Below are 18,317 nucleotides of genomic sequence, written 5' to 3'. Positions count from 1 at the left end.
AGAAGGGAAGGAGCCGTGAGTGCCCAGGGTCCAACTTTTGCGCACTGAACCAACGATGAGGAAGGGGCGTTGAGGCAGTTTGCTCCTGTACAAAATCAGGCTCTTGGTGCATTGCACCTTGAAGCAACACAATAAATGTAGCGTTAACACTAGGACGTATGCATATGTAACAGAGGCGAACTGAGCCATATTTAGGCGTGCAGCAAACCCAGTGGCACAGTAATTTGGCGTATAGGGCCTAAAAGCCATAACTCTAACTGGGCGTGAACAGAACATGCCATGTCTTGTTTAATTAAGCAATACTGAGAAATGCACTCTGTTATAGCAAATACGTCTTATTATTCATAATGATATACATAATTAGAATCATCCTTATTCTAATATATATGTTGAGGTGGATTGGTCTATTTGGTTACCACTTGCAACTCACGTTGTCCAACCAGTCAGGTTGTTCGTAGGTTAATTGAGTAGCCTATCTACCCTATTAGCCTATTAGGCTACATGAATGTTGCAGGCTACACTTGGCCCACTGTTCCGGTCAAAAATGACCGATTTACACATTCCCTGTACCATAAATATGGCATTTTTCATCAGATTGACTCAAGATCTTATGATATCCTTCAACACATAGAATTTATTGTAATAAATAATAATAATAATAACTTGGTTTTATATAGCGCCTTTCAAGTAAGCCAAGGTCGCTTTACAAAAGGAGATAGGGCAGGGGAATAGAGGGGAGAAGAGAGGAGGGGGTAGAAGTGGGGTTGGGGGGCAGGGTGGTTAAGGACCATAGGCCTCAGTGAATAAAGGTGATTTTAGGTGCTTTTTGAACGTAGCCAGTGAGGGGGCTTGGCGGATATGGAGAGGTAGACTGTTCCAAAGGGTTGGGGCAGCAACACAGAAGGCTCTGTCACCAAAAGTCCGTAGCCTACTGTGACTACTTTCTTTGAATTCTGAGTGATTTATTCAACTTAGAAACACTTTTTTTGTTTACGGTCAAAAATCAACGCTATAGGAAATGAATGGGAAAGAGTATAATTTTCATCCAGGAGATGAAAGACATCTCCTTACACACACTCCTACAACTTATTACCAATGTTCCCACACATGCATGCATGCATACACAGAAGCACACACACACCCCCACACACATATACGCACACACAAACAGACACACATACACACACATGTTCACCCACTCAAACACACATACACACACACACACTCAGTTGTTGCCACTTGTGCGTGTGACCCACCAATGTTTGCACACATATGCATTCATGCACATACAGAAACACACCCACCTACACACACACAAACAGACACACACACACATGTACACCCACTCACACACACACAGTTCATGTTGTCAGTTCATGTTGTCATGTTGCTACTTGTGTATGTGAACCACCAATATTCGCACACACATGCATGTACATGCATGCACGCACACACAGAAGCACACACACACACAACACACCCTACACACCCCGCACACACAGACACACACACACACATACACACACATGTACACACACACAGTACACGCAAACACACTCAGTTCATGTTGTCAGTTCATGTTGTCATGTTGCCACATGTGCATGTGAACCACCAATGTTTGCACACACATGCATGTATGCACACACACACACACACACACACACATTTACACCCACTCTCTCTCACACACACACAGACACACACAGTTCATGTTGTCATCTTGCCACTGGTGCATGTGAACCACCAGTGTTCCATACATACAAAGACACACACCCACACCCACAAACCCACACACATTTTGTAGATGTTAATGTTCTAATAAGGCTCTCTTTACAACAAATGTTCTATTAAATAATACTTTTTGTCATGGTATTGGTATTTAAGAGCAGTAAATTAAGGGGGGAAGCAACGAACAGTGTTTAAAGGTTAAGCCGCTATTCCTGCTTAAGAAAACTTCGCCTCCCATCTGCCTCTCCGGTTCATTAATAGTCTATCGGGTTCGTCACCGAAGACTGAACTTAAGAGCTGATCTAGGAACGGCTATTCAGGGACTATTCAATTAACCCTTCAACAGCTAGCTTCAGCGCACTCATCCTCCCACGCCAGGCTTGTCCCGTTCGCACATGCGCGCTCCCATATGGGCTGCACCGGTCTCCCCGGTCGTGAGGAAAGGGGATGCGCGCACACGCACTAACGGACCTCGTGGAAACAGCTATTTAGTTACATTTCTTTAGCTTTTTTGTACTGTGTGGGTTTCTGACAAATCCCTTATTTCATGACGCACTGTAAACGCTTCAGTATATGTAGGTCTACCGTAACGCTGCGTTGTTTTAGCCGCATTGCAATTTAATTACATTATTGGAAGTCCCCGGCATCTCACCGGATGTATCAAAGGAGAGTGTGATCTAAATAAGGTAAGAATGATAAGCTTCATGTCTCAAAATCTCCAATATATTGCAACAAAATTAGACCTGCGTTCTTAACCACTTCGGCATTGCAGTCCACTAATTGACACGATAGGCCACGTATAAACAGGCCTATCACCCGTTTAGTCTTATTCATTTTCAGGAAATGAACGCAGTAGCTTAGTAACCGATTACGTCAGACTGCCTGTGTGTTCTTTTTAGGCTACACAGAGATAACTTTGTGTCTACAGCAGTGTTAAAACACATGCAGGTGTCCACATATATAGCCTATGAGAATATGGGATTAGACAACTATTGCAAGTCTTCGTGACTTCAAGCAGGATTGGCTCGCATATGCTCTTGCACGTTGGCATTCACTATTAGGTTTGGATTTTGGTCAGGCAGTTGACTATATGCTTACATAGCAGAGTTCCATCAACAATGTTGATTTCTGTGGAAAAGGGGATAGGCTAGACTTCGTTCATTCAACTTGTTGCAACCCTGGGCAGACCGTGCCGAGCACGTACTGCTCAGTCGCATCCGGCTTTTGGTGGGTATATGGCCACCACATGCTAAATTGTTTATACTGCGAGTGACTGGTTCATGGAAGGGGAAACAAAACATGTTTCTTTTTGAGCAGTTCGCCTTTGTGAAGCGTCGGCTGGTTTAAAGGTCTAAAGGCCGCACTGGTGCACGATCGTTGTAAACGTTACCCCGAGAGGATGTGGGTCGGGCTTGGCCAGCCTGTGTACTTACATTTAAGCTCGTAGATCAAATGGAATTAAGCAGCCTGATATGTCCGCGACAAACCTGCTGACACACGCGCCCCGAGGCTTTGTGTTTCGGTCACCCCGCGCACTGTCCGGCCTGTTTTTATGTTTTTAAAAAAAAAAAAACAGTCCTGTTGCCTCTCCCTTGGTCTAATGTGACGCTAATATGCAATTGTTAGATAGCTTCAGTGTATTCCACACACCAAAGTCACGTTTTAAAATTGCAGTGATCTTCAACAACACGTTAACAAAATAGTTAGATGGTGTGACCTGTTTGGGGGCACCCAGGGGGAAAAGACGTGCGTGGCGCTGACACCCAACACCACCATGTTATCAGTCTCGCAAGTCAGCGTCCACTTGTAGCCGCCAGGACTACCCAAAGTTCTCGTTCATAATTGATGCTAACAACAAGGATAGCCCACCAGCTAATAAATAATACAGTTAGAATTACCACACTGCAAGATTACGAAAAGTGGATGGGGCATTTGCCTATCTGTATTACAAGGCAACCGAACATGTAGGCTAATGGAGTGCTGTTCCCTTTTTGTGTCTAAGAGTAGCGACAGGGCATTTGGGTAACATTCCTTTCTAATGGAGGCCTACGTGGGTGACTAGCTTACTTGTCTACACATTTGTGTCCCTATTTTACATCCTGGGTGGCATAACCACATTGTGTGTGTGTGTGTGTGTGTGTGAGGGAGGGAAGAGAGGAAGAACTGAGGACACACACAGATGGAGAGAGAAAGAGAGATAGAATCCTTCTTATGTTAGCAGAGCTCAATCCTTTGTAATGAACTTACAATTCTGTCACCATGGACAACAGAGCCTTAGCAGACAGTCTCAACACAGAAGGAATATCACTGGGACCTTCTGCATGTTCTGTGCAGTTATGGCGAAGTGTTCCGTTATTGAACTGTAGAACTCTCAGAGGCCTTCAGTGGCAGAGGAAATGGCCTCATTGGTTGAAGTTTTAGTGTAACAAATTATGTTTTAATGAATGTGCTGAGTTGTTGCTGTGTTTTGTGGACCCTTGGTGCAGATTAGTCTCCAACAGAGGATAAGTTGCTAAGAGACCTTTGACAAACAGGTTAAAGACATTACCACCCATACACACACACACACAGTATTTCTGGAAAAAAAGAAAAATAGTGTGTCGTGGATGCCGATGAACCAGCTGCATGGCTGTTTCACCTTTGTGGTCCCAAGCTTGTGACACCCTCCATGTTTCTGTGACAGGCAGGAGAGTTATCCCCCGACTGCAAGCATGGAGACAGTCACTCACTGGATAAACGACACGGTAGATTTCTACAAATGGAGTCTTACCATAGCAGGTGAGACAGAGAGGGTGTGCGTGTGTGTCTGTGTGTGTCTTTGTGCGTACGTACTGTATGCATGTCAGAATATCGGTGTGTGTGTGTGTGTGTGTGTGTGTGTGTGTGTGTGTGTGTGTGTGTGTGGAGGTGCATAAAGGGTTTATCATAGAGATAAGTAGTCACCTCTGTGGCTTATGAGTCAACCATTGTATGGAATGGCATGCTGTTTACAGCAGTGTTATACTCACTGGCAGCAATGAAACATGGTGGTGCTCTCATCCATCACATGATCCTGCAAAATGATAGGAGATTGGAGTGTTGTGCTCAATCTCTGGGGAATGACTTAATCACATCAGAGCTAATCTGCAAGCATGCCTTACCTCATGACACACAGGAACAATGAGGTGTTGTAACATCTGCTTTATAAGATCCTCCTGTGAAACTGACAGTAATGTTGAGCACAAGGGTGTGTGTTTGTGTGTGTGTGTGTGTGTGAGAGAGAGAGAGAGAGAGATGGTGCAGGAGAAACAAAATGAGAGAATTTGTGTGGTATGTGCACATGCATCGCGTGTGTGTGTGTTAGGGCAGCCGTGGCCCACTGGTTAGCACTCTGGACTTGTAACCGGAGGGTTGCCGGTTCGAGCCCCGACCATTGGGCCACGGCTGAAGTGCCCTTGAGCAAGGCACCTAACCCCTCACTGCTCCCCGAGCGCCGCTGTAGCGGGCAGCTCACTGTGCCAGCATTAGTGTGTGCTTCACCTCAATGTGCGTTCACTGTGTGCTGTTTGTGTTTCACTAATTCACGGATTGGGTTAAATACAGGGATCAAAAGAGTATATATACTTATACCTATAGAAAGAGAGATGGTGAGGGAGAAACAGAATGAACTTGAAGCTGAGTGTGTGGTATGTGCACATGCGTGTGTGTCTTAAAGCGAGAAACATTTTGTGTGTGTGTGTGTGCATCACAGGTATATGGTGCACACTGTAGTGTATTTACAGGTGTATTTATAGAGTCTCACTTATTTACACACATTTGTGTGTGTGTGTGTATGCGTGTGTATATGCGTGTGTGTGGGTGTGCGTGCGTGCTTTAGACAAGCGGGTGGAGACATGGCCGATGATGTCATCTCCATGGCCCACTCTGGCCATAAGTCAGCTGTACCTGCTCTTCCTGTGGGCGGGGCCTCGCTACATGCAGAACAGAGAGCCCTTCCAGCTCCGCAAGACCCTCATCGTCTACAACTTCAGCATGGTCCTCCTCAACTTCTATATCTGCAAAGAGGTGAGGGCCTGTGTGTGTGTGTGTGTGTGTGTGTGTGTGTGTGTGTGTGTGTGAAAGAGAGAGAGAGAGACAGAGACCCTCATCGTCTACAACTTCAGCATGGTCCTCCTCAACTGCATGCAACCCACCTTCAACAAGGGTGTTTCCATGTGTGTATGTGCATGAGCGTGTGTACATCTGTGTGTGTGATCAGAGCCTCAGAAGGGCTCTCCCTCATCCAGCAGTATGTGCACATGTCCACTAGAAGTTAAACCATAGGCAGTGGGAGGAGCTGAGGTGCCAGCAGAAGGCGCGTGTGTGTGTGTGTGTGTGTGCTGAGGTGCCAGCAGGAGCCTCCATACCACATTCGGGTCTAAATTCCCCACAGGAACCCGTGTTGAACTCTGGCCTACAGTCATTTCCCAATCCCACCCCCCACCCCCCCAATCCCACCCCCCAATCTCACCTCTCTCAATCCCAATCCCACCTCTCTCTCCCCCAATCCCCCCCATCCCACCTCTCTCAATCCCAATCCCACCTCTCTCTCCCCCAATCCCACCCCCCACCCCACCCAATCCCACCTCTCTCAATCCCAATCCCACCTCTCTCAATCCCAATCCCACCTCTCTCTCAATCCCAATCCCACCTCTCTCAATCCCAATCCCACCTCTCTCTCTCCCCCACATTAAACTGTCCAATCTACATGAAGGCACAAAACTATATTTGAAAGTATTTTCTGATTTTGTGCGGCCATACAGAGCCCTTTTTAATGCCTAGGAGCATACGGGGGCCTAAACAGTTTATTTAAACTAATGAGAAAAAGTAAACACAAGCAAGGAAGTAAACATACAAGATGAATGGGGTTATTTTTAAATGAAAATAAAAGTTCAGACGAACAGATGCGGCAACACCAGACAATAACAAAACTAAAGTATGAAGTAAAAACAAACACACAAACAAACACCCTCCCCACTGGGAGTAGATTGCTGATCCTGGCACACACTGCAACATTAGTTTTAGGCTATGAGCAGGTCTACTGCCTGTGCACGCACTAACACACAGCTTCAGCTGTGGAAGACACACTCACAACACACCACAATACAGTACAGCACAATATCACACAGTCATCCACGATTCCCACAACCGCGGATCTGCTGTTGGCAACAAATGCCAACTTGAGCCTTTAAAAGGCTGCCCAATCAGCCCTACCAGGAACTCCAGCAATCAAGGAGGAGGCGGGACCTGAACACACGAAAGGCAGAATGCACACAGACAGACAGACAGACAGACAACGGCTGTAAAACACTACGGCCGCAACACAGACAGACAGACAGACAACGGCTGTAAAACACTACGGCCGCAACACAGACAGTTGTCAGGTCAATGTTGACAGGTATGCGCAACACAGACACACAGACAGACTGCGGCTGTAAAACACTACGGCCGCACCACAGACACATCCTGAATCCCAGACCCTCTTCCTTACTCTGTTTTACTCATCTCTCCTCAGCTCTGATCTACTCTACTCCCTAGTACTGTATGTGGGTAGTGGAATGTTTGTTTGTTTGTTTGTGTGTGTGTGTGTCTGTGTGTGTGTGTGTGAGAGAGAGAGAGAGAGAAATAGAGTTGATGATCTGTTTACATATGCAGAAAGAATAGTTTGACATTTTTTTGTATTTTTATTGCTCTCAAGGCTGTTAGCATGTGCATGTGTATGTGTGTGTGTGTGTGTGTGTGTGTTTACACTACCGTCCATCTCATTTGTATATAGGAGCATGCACATGTTTATATGTATAAAGTGTGTCATTTCGGTGAATGTATGTTACATTTCATTTACAGCTTTGTGAATGTAACATTAAAGTGCTTTCTCCTGTCTTCTCACCTGGTCTCACCTGAATTCCCAAACGTAGGCGTTTGCAAACAAGTTACTGTTTGCCTTGAGTTTTTGGCGAATGTTTGCAAACACTCGCAAACAGTCTGAGGAGGTAGTTCTTTGCGAACATCCATTGGAGCTCGACGTGAGCTTGACAAAAGTAACAACGCAGTTACCGTTGCAATGGAATGTTAACACCAAATCGTTCACATTTAACTGTTCAGAGAAAACATGTTCGCTACAAACATTCGCTAATGTTTGCCAAATTTGAACGCACCTCTAGTCTTTCACCTGTGCTCTCTCACCTGGTCTCACCTGTGCTCTCTCACCTGGTCTCACCTGCGCTCTTACACCTGGTCTCACCTGTCTTCTCACCTGGTCTCACCTGTCTTCTTACCTGGCCTCACTTGCTCTAACCTGGTCTCACCTGTGCTCTCTCACCTGGTCTCGCCTGTCTTCTCACCTGGTCTTTTCTCTTTTCTTCTCTGATTCTCACAGCTCCTCCTGGGTTCTAGAGCAGCCGGCTACAGCTACCTCTGCCAGCCAGTCAGCGACTCCAAGGATGTCAATGAGCTCAGGGTAAGAGTGTGACGGGAATGTTGAGAAATGAACGTTCTAAAGAATATCTGGGTTCATTGAATTCAACATAGAATTTTAGAACCTTTAATTGTTGCGGAACTTAGAACGTTTAAAAACCTACACCTTTAAGGGTTAATCACCCCTCTCTGCTCACTCTCTTCACATGGTCTGATGGAGTTCACTCACTTCATCAGTACAGGGTGCTTGGGCAGATCTGGAGAAGTATGGAATTATGAAATACTGTGTTCCAGTCAAGGCCTGGAAAAGTATGGAAAGCCTTGACACAGTCTGGGAAATTTGTTCATAGTAATGCATAAAAAAAGTCAAATGCGCCCCAAAAAAGTTCAAAACGTCCAAATCCCAAGAAAAATGCCTTCTACAAAACTACAAAAACTAGCGTCCTTAAAGAAGAAATCAATTGTCTATTTTTGAAGGGCAAAATGTAAAAATGTTAAATAGTAGTGCAGTAGAAGAAGACCTGTCATAATGATTGGATTGTAAATGAAAGCACTATATTTAAATAAAGTAATAAAAACAAAAGAAAAGAAGAAATCAAAGGCAAACACCCTATCAGTACCGTGGTCTGTATGAATGCAGTGCAGTTCAGTCAGCAATGTTCCATTGTACCACCGGCCTCTGACATTTGATCTCTCTTCTTGTGTTGGTTTTTGTTGTGTTTTGTTGATGGCACGTTGCACTATAACAAAGTAGGAGGCTCACTCAGTGATGATAACCAATCGGAACCCAGCACAGGACTGCACCTCTAGTAGTTTCCATGTACAGCACAGCGCAATACAACAACTGGCATTACAGTCAATGTTCCTCTCTTGATATCCTGCCCCTGACATCATATCCTGTATGTAACTGCTTCTGTGGTGTTGGCTGATGTCTTATGATGAGCTCTGGATTTAAAGCAGGTGTCATAGAGAAGCATGTAGTCACAGTGTCCAGTCACTGACCATCATGTGTATTAAGAGCATACAGTAGGTTCAGTGCATCATGCTCAGGCATGAAGCCTCTGAGATGTTTTGAAGTTTGTTGAATTGTGATATGCAGTGTTGTGTGTGACTGAGTTAGTGTTATTGTGATATGCAGTGTTGTGTGTGACTGAGTTAGTGTTATTGTGATATGCAGTGTGTGACTGAGTTGCTAATATAGTGCATTTGTGATTGAGACATACTGTGTGACTGAGTTAGTGTTATTGTGATATGCATTGTGTGACTGAGTTGCTAATATAGTGCATTTGTGATTGAGACATACTGTGTGACTGACCACTCTTATTCTGAGAATACAGAGAGGGCGTTTCCTGTGGTGCAATGAAGTGTGTATTACACCCAAAAAGCTTCCCTTTTCCTGCCCAAGAAAGTACCCACGAAAAGAAATCTATACCTCATCTAAGTTAAAAAATAAGCATGACATATGTTGACATGTTTCATAAATGAAATAATGCAACTGCAGAGCAAACAAGTACGGGCAGTTTACTGATATAACATCCCACTGTTAATGATGCTCTAGTGGTCCTTGTCAATGTAGTATGATCTGACAGTCATTGTCAGCCTTGCTAATAATAAAACATAGTTCCCTTCCTTTCATGACTACAATTTCCTTTGCATTTTCGAGCAATGGTTTCCCACTCATGTTTATTTCAAGTAATTTGCAAAGGGTGTGTGTTCTAATAAGTGATTGTTTGTAGTGTTTCCCACAGAATTGAATTCTATCTGTGGTGGTAGGTTTGCAGAATGAACCTGAATGCAACAGTTTTTAACAAATTAGTGCAGTGTGGTTATGATTCTAACCAGATTGAAGCACAATTTAGTACAACCAGGAAAATCATTGTGTGGTGGTCAATGTTGATATTGTGGTGTGCCGCCACAAATAAGTCAATGTATGGGAAACACTGGCTTGTTACTGATGCTAATTACAGTCACTGGCAATTGACCTGTCGCTAAGCCCCGCCCCCCATTGTTACCGTCTGAAAACTCGGACAAACAAACCAGACTTGATTAGAAATACATTGTGGACAATGGCAGCTGACAGTATATGAAAGCAGGCTTTGAGGACGTCTTGGTCGATAAAGGATTTACTTTCCTCCAGAAGCTATCAAAAGGGACTTAATTATGCTATGGAGGGGTGTATTCAAAACTTTAGAATACATACAAGGTGACAAGCAGTTGTGGCGAGTAGCCGTGCAAATCACCGTGCAAAAACCCACGTTGTTGGCTTAGTAGCCTACATTATATTACGTTGAGCTGTTGCAAACGCAAGAGACGTCCTGTAGGGTACTGTTGATGAAAATATACCCCGTTTTCTAGCCTCTCGGGGTACCGCCTATCAGTATTACACGTCCCCCATGCAAAATGTTTGACTGTGGTTATCCGTCGGGTTTTTTGAGTTAATAAACTCCATAAATAACCATTAATTTGTCATTTTATGCCTCCTCCCTGTTGTTTCCTATGGAGTTGTCCGAGCTGATGTCCGAGTCCCGTTGAGGCTGGACTGTCATTGGCTCATCAGTGTTCTAAGGGTGGCGCTTAGCGACAGGTCAATTGACTACTACTTTGTTCTAGCAGTTAGCATGAGTAGTCTACTGCTTGCACTCTGTAGGTGTGTGTGTGTGTGTGTGACCGAGCTCGAGTTGGCCTGGGCAGCATGCGGTTGGCACCACGCCCTTCGCTAGTGAGGCCAGGTCACAGTGGGCAGGGACTATTGTGCCGAATGGGCGGGGCGTGTGTCTGACCACTTGTTGGGCCCGCCAATGGCCTTCTTACGTGTCTCTATCCCGACAGACATGGACACAATGGACACACACACTCACACTCACATACTAGTCTTGGCAGTGTTGGCTTTCTTAAAGATTAGAGACATCAGCATATCCTTTTCTAAGTGAAAGGTCCTAGTCTGTATCCCTACTCCGATCTTTGGCCTCACAGGACGTTTTAGTCCTACTTTTATACTGTATATTCTCACAGGATATATCAGTCCTACTTTTATACTAGTCCTACTTTTATACTGTATATTCTCACAGGATATATCAGTCCTACTTTTATACTGTATATTCTCTACATTGTATGCAAATATGTGTATTTAAATAATCCACTGCAAAAACTGATAACTTCTCACGAAAATCATTTGACTTCATTTAAGAAAAGGTTAACTTATTTTATGACGTTTCTTCCTGAAAACAAGCAAATTTGTCTTGATAAGACTCCTTAAAATAAGTCAAAGTCTTCTTAAATTAAGTGAAAAGGATCTTTTGAGAGAGTGCTAGGTAATTCTAATCATAGGGGAGAGCCGGGACGATTGAAACACGGGACGAATGAAACAATCCAGTTTTCTCCGAGTGTAATGATGATAGACTGACGTCCTTCGGTCAAAACATAGAAGGAGGTTAACATGCTCTATCAGCCAAATATCTTCCTGCTATGTAATTTTATCACGGAGTTACTGGCGATAAACGAGTTTTGATGCGCAAAAGTAAACTTCATTTGCGGTTACATTTTTTCGATTATCAATGAGTGTTTTTCATTTAAAGGTTTGACTTAATGCTTATTCAGTAGACCATTTAGTGTTCTCCACAATCCCAGACTTTCATATCGCATGCTTGTTTACATGGAAAGCAAAACAAGCTATAGTGACATATGTCTTTGTCGGGGCTAGACCAGGCTATAACTCCATGTATTTTAATTAAATGCACAAATATCTTTAAACAACCATTTATGGAGGTGAGACATGGAAAAACAGTTTTAGGAAGATGAAAATACATTTGGGCCCACCAGACAGGGGGTCGAGTTTTCCCATGTTATCCTATGGAGACTGACGGCCAGTGGGTCGTTAAGCCTACTTATTTGGATGTGCAGTGGCCTAACCCATGTAAAAACCTAGTGAAATTACATTTTTAACAATATAAACACGATATAAATGGGAAAGCTTACCGTTCTAGCTATAAACATGGCAGAATCATCCACAGGGCATGATATTTCAAAAAACGCTTCATACACGCTTCATGATGATGGCAAGATGAAAAGATGTATAGCCTATCTATCTAAAATAAAACCTTTTGGGAGTACCATTCATGATATGTAGTAAAATGTCGAAGTTGTTGGACGTTTATATGCCTTAAACTGTATGTTTCATTCGGCCCCTTATGTTGTTTCAACTGTCCCGACCAGGAGGGACGAATGAAACATTACGCACATCCCACTTTTGTTGTAATAATTCCTGAACGGTTTTGTTCAAAGCTGAAAATGCATCTGTATTTGACAGAGGACAGATGTAGGTTACTAGTGACCAAATATTAGCTTTTAGTGTGGTACGATCGCTTTGTCAATTACGTTTAATTAAAAAGTGTTTCAACTCTCCGGCTCTCCCCTACTTCAAATAATACCAAATAGATGATCTTAATATAAGATTAATAACAGGTTAGATTTAGATTTTTTGCTGCGTGTCTTATTCATACTTATAAATCACATTTTGACATTTAGCTGACTTCATATTTTACAGCAAGTGGTCACAGCATTCGTAGCAATTAATGGGAGCGGAATATTCTCATATATAGAAATGTAAATAAAGGAAGCCAACTTTTTCTGTAGAATTGTATAAATAGAGTATTGGTCCTTCAACACTGCCTGTGTAGAGATTTGTGTGTAGTAGCTGTAGAATTGTATAAATAGAGTATTGGTCCTTCAACACTGACTGTGTAGAGATTTATGTGTAGTATGTGGTGAGCCCGGGCAGGCTGTAATTCAGGCTTTCTTAGACGCAGGTATGCTGCTGAGACTAATCCTCTAAGGTGAATCCCCCCGGATTGTCGGAATACTAAATGTCTTTAGTGAATGAAAAGAGGATAGATTGCGGAAAAATGAAGAAAACTGACTGAAGTAGCAGCTTGAGGATCTTGCAAAGTTCAGAAAGTGATTTTTTTTAATCAACTAGATTATTGGAAGAGAGGATTATGGTTGTTAGCAGACTCTACCCCCAGGGGTCAATTAGTCACCCCTAACTTAGCGCTAAGCATTAACCCTTAAAGGTGTAGGTTTTTGAACATTCTAAGTTCCGCAACAATTGAAGGTTCTAAAATTCTATGTTGAATTCAATGAACCCAGATATTCTTTAGAATGTTCATTTCTCAACATTCCCGTCACACCGGTGTGACGGTACTCCTTTAAGGGTTAAACTGGGTTTACTGGGTGACAGTTCACACCCAGTTTCCACTGTTCCCCATTACTGTCATGTGCGAAGTTTACCGACTCATTCCACCATGACGTCTCTGAGGACGTTGTTAATCTCACGCTTGACCGGACACATCAGAGAGCAGCCGTCAGTTCTTAACCCTTAAAGGTGTAGGTTTTTGAACGTTCTAAGTTCCGCAACAATTGAAGGTTCTAAAATTCTATGTTGAATTCAATGAACCCAGATATTCTTTAGAACGTTCATTTCCCAACATTCCCGTCACACCGGTGTGACGGTACTCCTTTAAGGGTTAATGAAGTTTCAAATGATATGCTGGTCATTTGTGGCAACCCTTGCTGTTGATGCCGTTTGATGTCCTAACTGATCAAAGACTTGTGCAAGCTCAACTTGTGGTCAGAGCACTTCCTTTGATGCCTCTTTTGTTCTTAGCAGAGTCTGTCATGTGTGAAAAAGGACTGCCAATGACTGATGTTGCACTCACAAAAATACTATGAAGATACGTTATGCACGAATGTTGGTTGCTGGGTAACTTGTGAGCCCCTAACCGGTAGAGTGTGCAAAGATGTGAAAGAGTGTCTATATGAAGCTAATGTGTGAATGAATGAACCAGGGGATGCCAGCCTGTTTTATCCGTGGCTAACCTACGCTCTGGCCCCGCTTGGTTAGATAAAGCCTAAGCTTACAGCTAGTCCACAGTTCCCGTTTCAAAAAGGTACAGATGGCAACCAAACAGACGTGCACACACCGCCCGAATTCAGGCTCTGCCTCAGGACCTCTCACCTCACCTGTCAGAAAACGCAGAGCTTACACTGTGTGTGTATCCATGGCAAGCTGTTTTAACATTTAAATGTATTATGCGTAAAAAGCAATGAGATATTGATAGTAAATCAATTATAACAGTTCAATTTCATGTTAAAATTTGTCTTATCAATCAAAAAGAGCTATTCATGCTTTAGGCACCTAACCCCTCACTGCTCCCCGAGCGCCGCTGTTGTTGCAGGCAGCTCACCGCGCCGGGATTAGTGTGTGCTTCACCTCAATGTGTGTTCACTGTGTGCTGAGTGTGCTTCACTAATTCACAGATTGGGATAAATGCAGAGACCAATTTCCCTCACGGGATCAAAAGAGTATACTTGTATAACTGGATTTACCTTAGATATACTTCTTTTATATTTTTGCAGACACATTGTAGATGCAGAGATGGTTAAAGGTGTGTTGTTTGTTTACTGCGTTAAAGGTGTGTTGTTTGTTTACGGTGTTGTTTGTTTACTGTGTTGGGTCACTCTCAGATAGCGTCGGCGTTGTGGTGGTACTACATCTCGAAGGGAGTGGAGTATCTGGACACAGTGTTCTTCATCCTGAGGAAGAAGTTCAACCAGGTCAGCTTCCTCCATGTCTACCACCACTGCACCATGTTCATCCTCTGGTGGATTGGCATCAAGTGGGTTCCTGGTGGGCAATGTGAGTACATGTCTGAATACACACACACACACACATGCACACACATACACACCCAGACACACACACACACACACACACACACTCATACACACACACACACAGACACACAAACTGCTATAAGGAATTATGAAAAAAATGATGATTGTAACTTTAATCTGTGTCTCATGTTTAAAGTGAACCCTAATATTCTGATGTTTAAAGTGAACCCTAATATTCTGATGTTTAAAGTGAACCCTATTATTATCTCTCAGCAGCTTTGAATTTGATGTTTAAAGTAAACCCTATTATTATCTCTCGGCAGCTTTCTTCGGTGCTTCCATCAACTCAGGTATCCACGTCCTCATGTACCTGTACTACGGGCTGGCTGCCTTCGGCCCGAGCATCCAACGCTACCTGTGGTGGAAGAAATACCTGACTATCATTCAGATGGTAAGAGATACCTGACTATCATTCAGATGGTAAGGGAAAAGAAATACCTGACTATCGTTCAGATGGAGAGAGTAATGAAATACCTGTCTATCATTCAGATGGTGAGAGAGGCAGAGCAGCAGGGCTCTTTGGAGACCGCATCAATGTCATGAACCAGTCGGGTTTGGTCCAAAATAATATGATCTGGCTTACATTAACAGTGTGTTTGTGCATGTGTTTGTGTGCATTTGTAATATCTCTATGTTTGAGTGTTGATGAGCTTGTGACCATTTGCTTACCTCTATGTGTGTGTTTTTGTGTTTTCTCAATACTTGTGTGCGTGTGTGTGCCTGCGTGCATGTGTGTGTGTATATGTGTGTGTGTGCGTGTGTTTGTGTGTGTGGGCCTGCGTGCATGTGTGTGTGTATATGTGTGTGTGTGTGCGCATATGTGTGCGTGTGCGTGTGTGTGTGCATATGTGTGCGTGTGTGTGTGTGTGCGTGTGCGTGTGTGTGTGTGTGCCTGCGTGCATGTGTGTGTGTATATGTGTATGTGTGTGCGTGTGTGTGTGTATATGTGTGTGTGTGCATGTGTGTGTGTATATGTGTATGTGTGTGTGTGTGTGTGTGTGTATATGTGTGTGTGCGTGTGACAGATCCAGTTCCACGTGACTATCGGCCACGCGGCCCACTCTCTGTACACTGGCTGCCCCTTCCCTAGCTGGATGCAGTGGACTCTGATTTGCTACGCCATCACCTTCATCATCCTCTTCGGCAACTTCTACTACCAGACCTACCGCCGCAAGCCGCGCCACCCCGCCGCCAAGGCTGTCGCCAACGGCAACGTCTCCACATTAACCAACGGCGTCGGCAAGATGACCGACGAGGTGATGTCGGAGGAGAACGGGAAGAAGCAGAAGAAAGGAAGGGCAAAGAGAGATTAGGGCCAATACTAGGAGGAGAGGGGAGGGATCTGTCTCGCCTGGACCAATAAACACAGAGGAGGACCAGCCGGGGTGGGGTTTGAAGGCGGGGTTTGTGTAACTCCCACAGGTTATGTTGAGAATATGATTGATTGACGGGAAGGGAAGAGGATGTGTGTAGGTGGTGCTTCCGTTTCACTTCCTGTTGTGTGTCGCACTCTCCCTCTTTTCAGGTCCTCAGTACCGCATGTACCTAACTGTGCAATTTTCTTCAGTGTCTGTCTGTCTCTCTCTCTCTCTCTCTCTCTCAACACACCACAACACACACCAAACAGAGCTGCTCAGATATTCATAGGATATGGATTTTCTCTTCTCTCTCTTTCTCTCTCTCTTTCCCTCTCTCTCCCTCTCCTATTCCTTTCATTCTTGTCCTGTCAGTTTCTCCCCTTTTCTTTCTTTTCGTACTTTTTTCTGCTTGTTCCAGTCCCCCCCCCCTTATCTATTTACCCATCTATCTAATGTTAGCAGCACCCTCTCTGCTTGGCTTTGCTTCAACACCACTCACAGGGCACTAGGTCTGCAGGCGCTAGATCAGGCCACCCTCTGTGCTTTCAGCAGGAATCAAAGCTCTCGTCTGGTTTTTAGGAGGTTGGGACAGGTCTACTGTGTGATACCTACAGTAGGCCTACTTGTGGCACCCTGCTGACGAGTGCTGCTGTATAAACTGCAATAACAAAAAGAAAAAGCAGACATTACCATTATCATGTTCAGTCTATAAATGTTAAACAAAATGATGGAATGATGGCCATTTAGCCTATCAGGATTGAGGGATGTCTTTGGCAACCTGAACACACAACTCCCAAAAGATCTAACTCAAAATAAACCAAAACAATCAAAATACATGATGATATATGATGCAGGAGAAACAGAATCAGAGATTTTTTGCGGGCCTCAAAAGCTGTGACGAAGGGGAAGGAGCAGAGCTGGGACCGTCTTGAGGCAATTTTGCTGCCAAATCACCATACAACTCGGTTAGGGATAGAACATTCCAGAATTAAGAACCCCCTGTGGCAAAAAAGAAAATGTTAACTTCATTAGCCTCCCACACAAGTGTGTGGTTTCAGTGCTGGGGACAGTAGTTGGAGTTGGGTCTACTGGAGTGCTTTATAACTGGAATAAAACGGTATTGGTCAATAAGAGATTTGTGCTAAATATGGGCTAGGTATCTTTCAGATTTAGCCATTTCCTAGGCTTCCCATATGAAATGAAGTTAGCATTTCCTATTGTTAAGGGGATGTTTAATCTTTGTTTATATATATGAAGATAGGTATTTAAAAAGCGCTAAAACAAATTCATATTGTGAATGGATTACATGCAGGCTTTATAGAAGGTTTTTTTTTTTTTGGTTTTTTTTAAACGTCTTTTAAACAGTACAATGTAAACGTTCAATGTTTTTTTTTTTTTTTTTTTGGTTCTTTTTTTTTGGTAATGAAATCAGTTTGTAGCCGTTTCATTAAAACCCCAAAGAGGAATTGAATATCGGAGCGTCTGACAATAGCTGACTTGATTTAGTACCTCAAGTCATGTGTTAATCAATTGCATTTGTGCTTGATCATGTATGTATTGTGGACTGTGTGTGTGTGCACTAGTGCATTTCTGGAAGATTACATGCAGGTATTTCTGTGAGATTTTTGTGAAGGTCACCTGTGGCCCACAGAGACTAAAAGTAGTAGCCTGCTAACTGAAGGGCTTTTTATTTGTTATTTCATGACAAAAACAGATGCAGATTATACCAAAATAAAGAAGATGCCACATCTTGCTAGTTACTATCTGTGTGTGTCTGTGTGTGTGTGTGTGTATAATATCATGCAGAGTTTTTTTTGCATAATTCCTTATAGCATGTATGTGTGTGTGTGTGTGTGTTTGTTTGTGTGAGTGTGTGTGGGTGGTTTAAAGTGTTCCGTGCTGAATACTAAGGTATCCCCTTAGCTATCCCCTCTACCACACTTATACAGAGATGTGCACACACAGGCTACCCCATCCCCCCCATTATAAACACTTTGACCTTTTTGACCCCAAAAAAGCACTTGACTGGCAAGCCATCTGTCATTCTAACCCTAAACCACCCCATGT

At 43.5% G+C, this 18,317-nt stretch overlaps 1 protein-coding gene across 1 annotated transcript; it reads left to right on the top strand.

Annotated features, from left to right (window-relative positions):
- Nucleotides 1-2,152: 2,152 nt before the first annotated feature.
- On the top strand, nucleotides 2,153-18,010 carry elovl4b (ELOVL fatty acid elongase 4b). Its single transcript, XM_048250707.1, has 7 exons — nucleotides 2,153-2,414; nucleotides 4,412-4,506; nucleotides 5,585-5,772; nucleotides 8,123-8,203; nucleotides 14,683-14,854; nucleotides 15,156-15,283; nucleotides 15,918-18,010. The coding sequence occupies exons 2-7, from the start codon at nucleotides 4,440-4,442 to the stop codon at nucleotides 16,203-16,205; spliced, it is 924 nt and encodes a 307-aa protein (XP_048106664.1). The 5' UTR covers nucleotides 2,153-2,414; nucleotides 4,412-4,439; the 3' UTR covers nucleotides 16,206-18,010.
- The last annotated feature ends 307 nt before the right edge of the window (nucleotides 18,011-18,317 follow it).

This window comes from Alosa alosa, chromosome 8 (assembly GCF_017589495.1).
Source record: "Alosa alosa isolate M-15738 ecotype Scorff River chromosome 8, AALO_Geno_1.1, whole genome shotgun sequence".
In the NCBI taxonomy this organism is placed as follows: domain Eukaryota; kingdom Metazoa; phylum Chordata; class Actinopteri; order Clupeiformes; family Clupeidae; genus Alosa; species Alosa alosa.
Note: the sequence above shows the minus strand (reverse complement) of the source record. Positions and strands in the feature narration are given on the sequence as shown.

Bases quoted from the DNA above. Each gene is read 5' to 3' on its own strand.
- elovl4b (XM_048250707.1), top strand. From the start codon at position 4,440: ATGGAGACAGTCACTCACTGGATAAACGACACGGTAGATTTCTACAAA. The intron at 14,855-15,155 runs GTGAGTACATGT...ATCTCTCGGCAG, and splicing joins GTGGGTTCCTGGTGGGCAAT to CTTTCTTCGGTGCTTCCATC. The intron at 15,284-15,917 runs GTAAGAGATACC...TGCGTGTGACAG, and splicing joins ACCTGACTATCATTCAGATG to ATCCAGTTCCACGTGACTAT.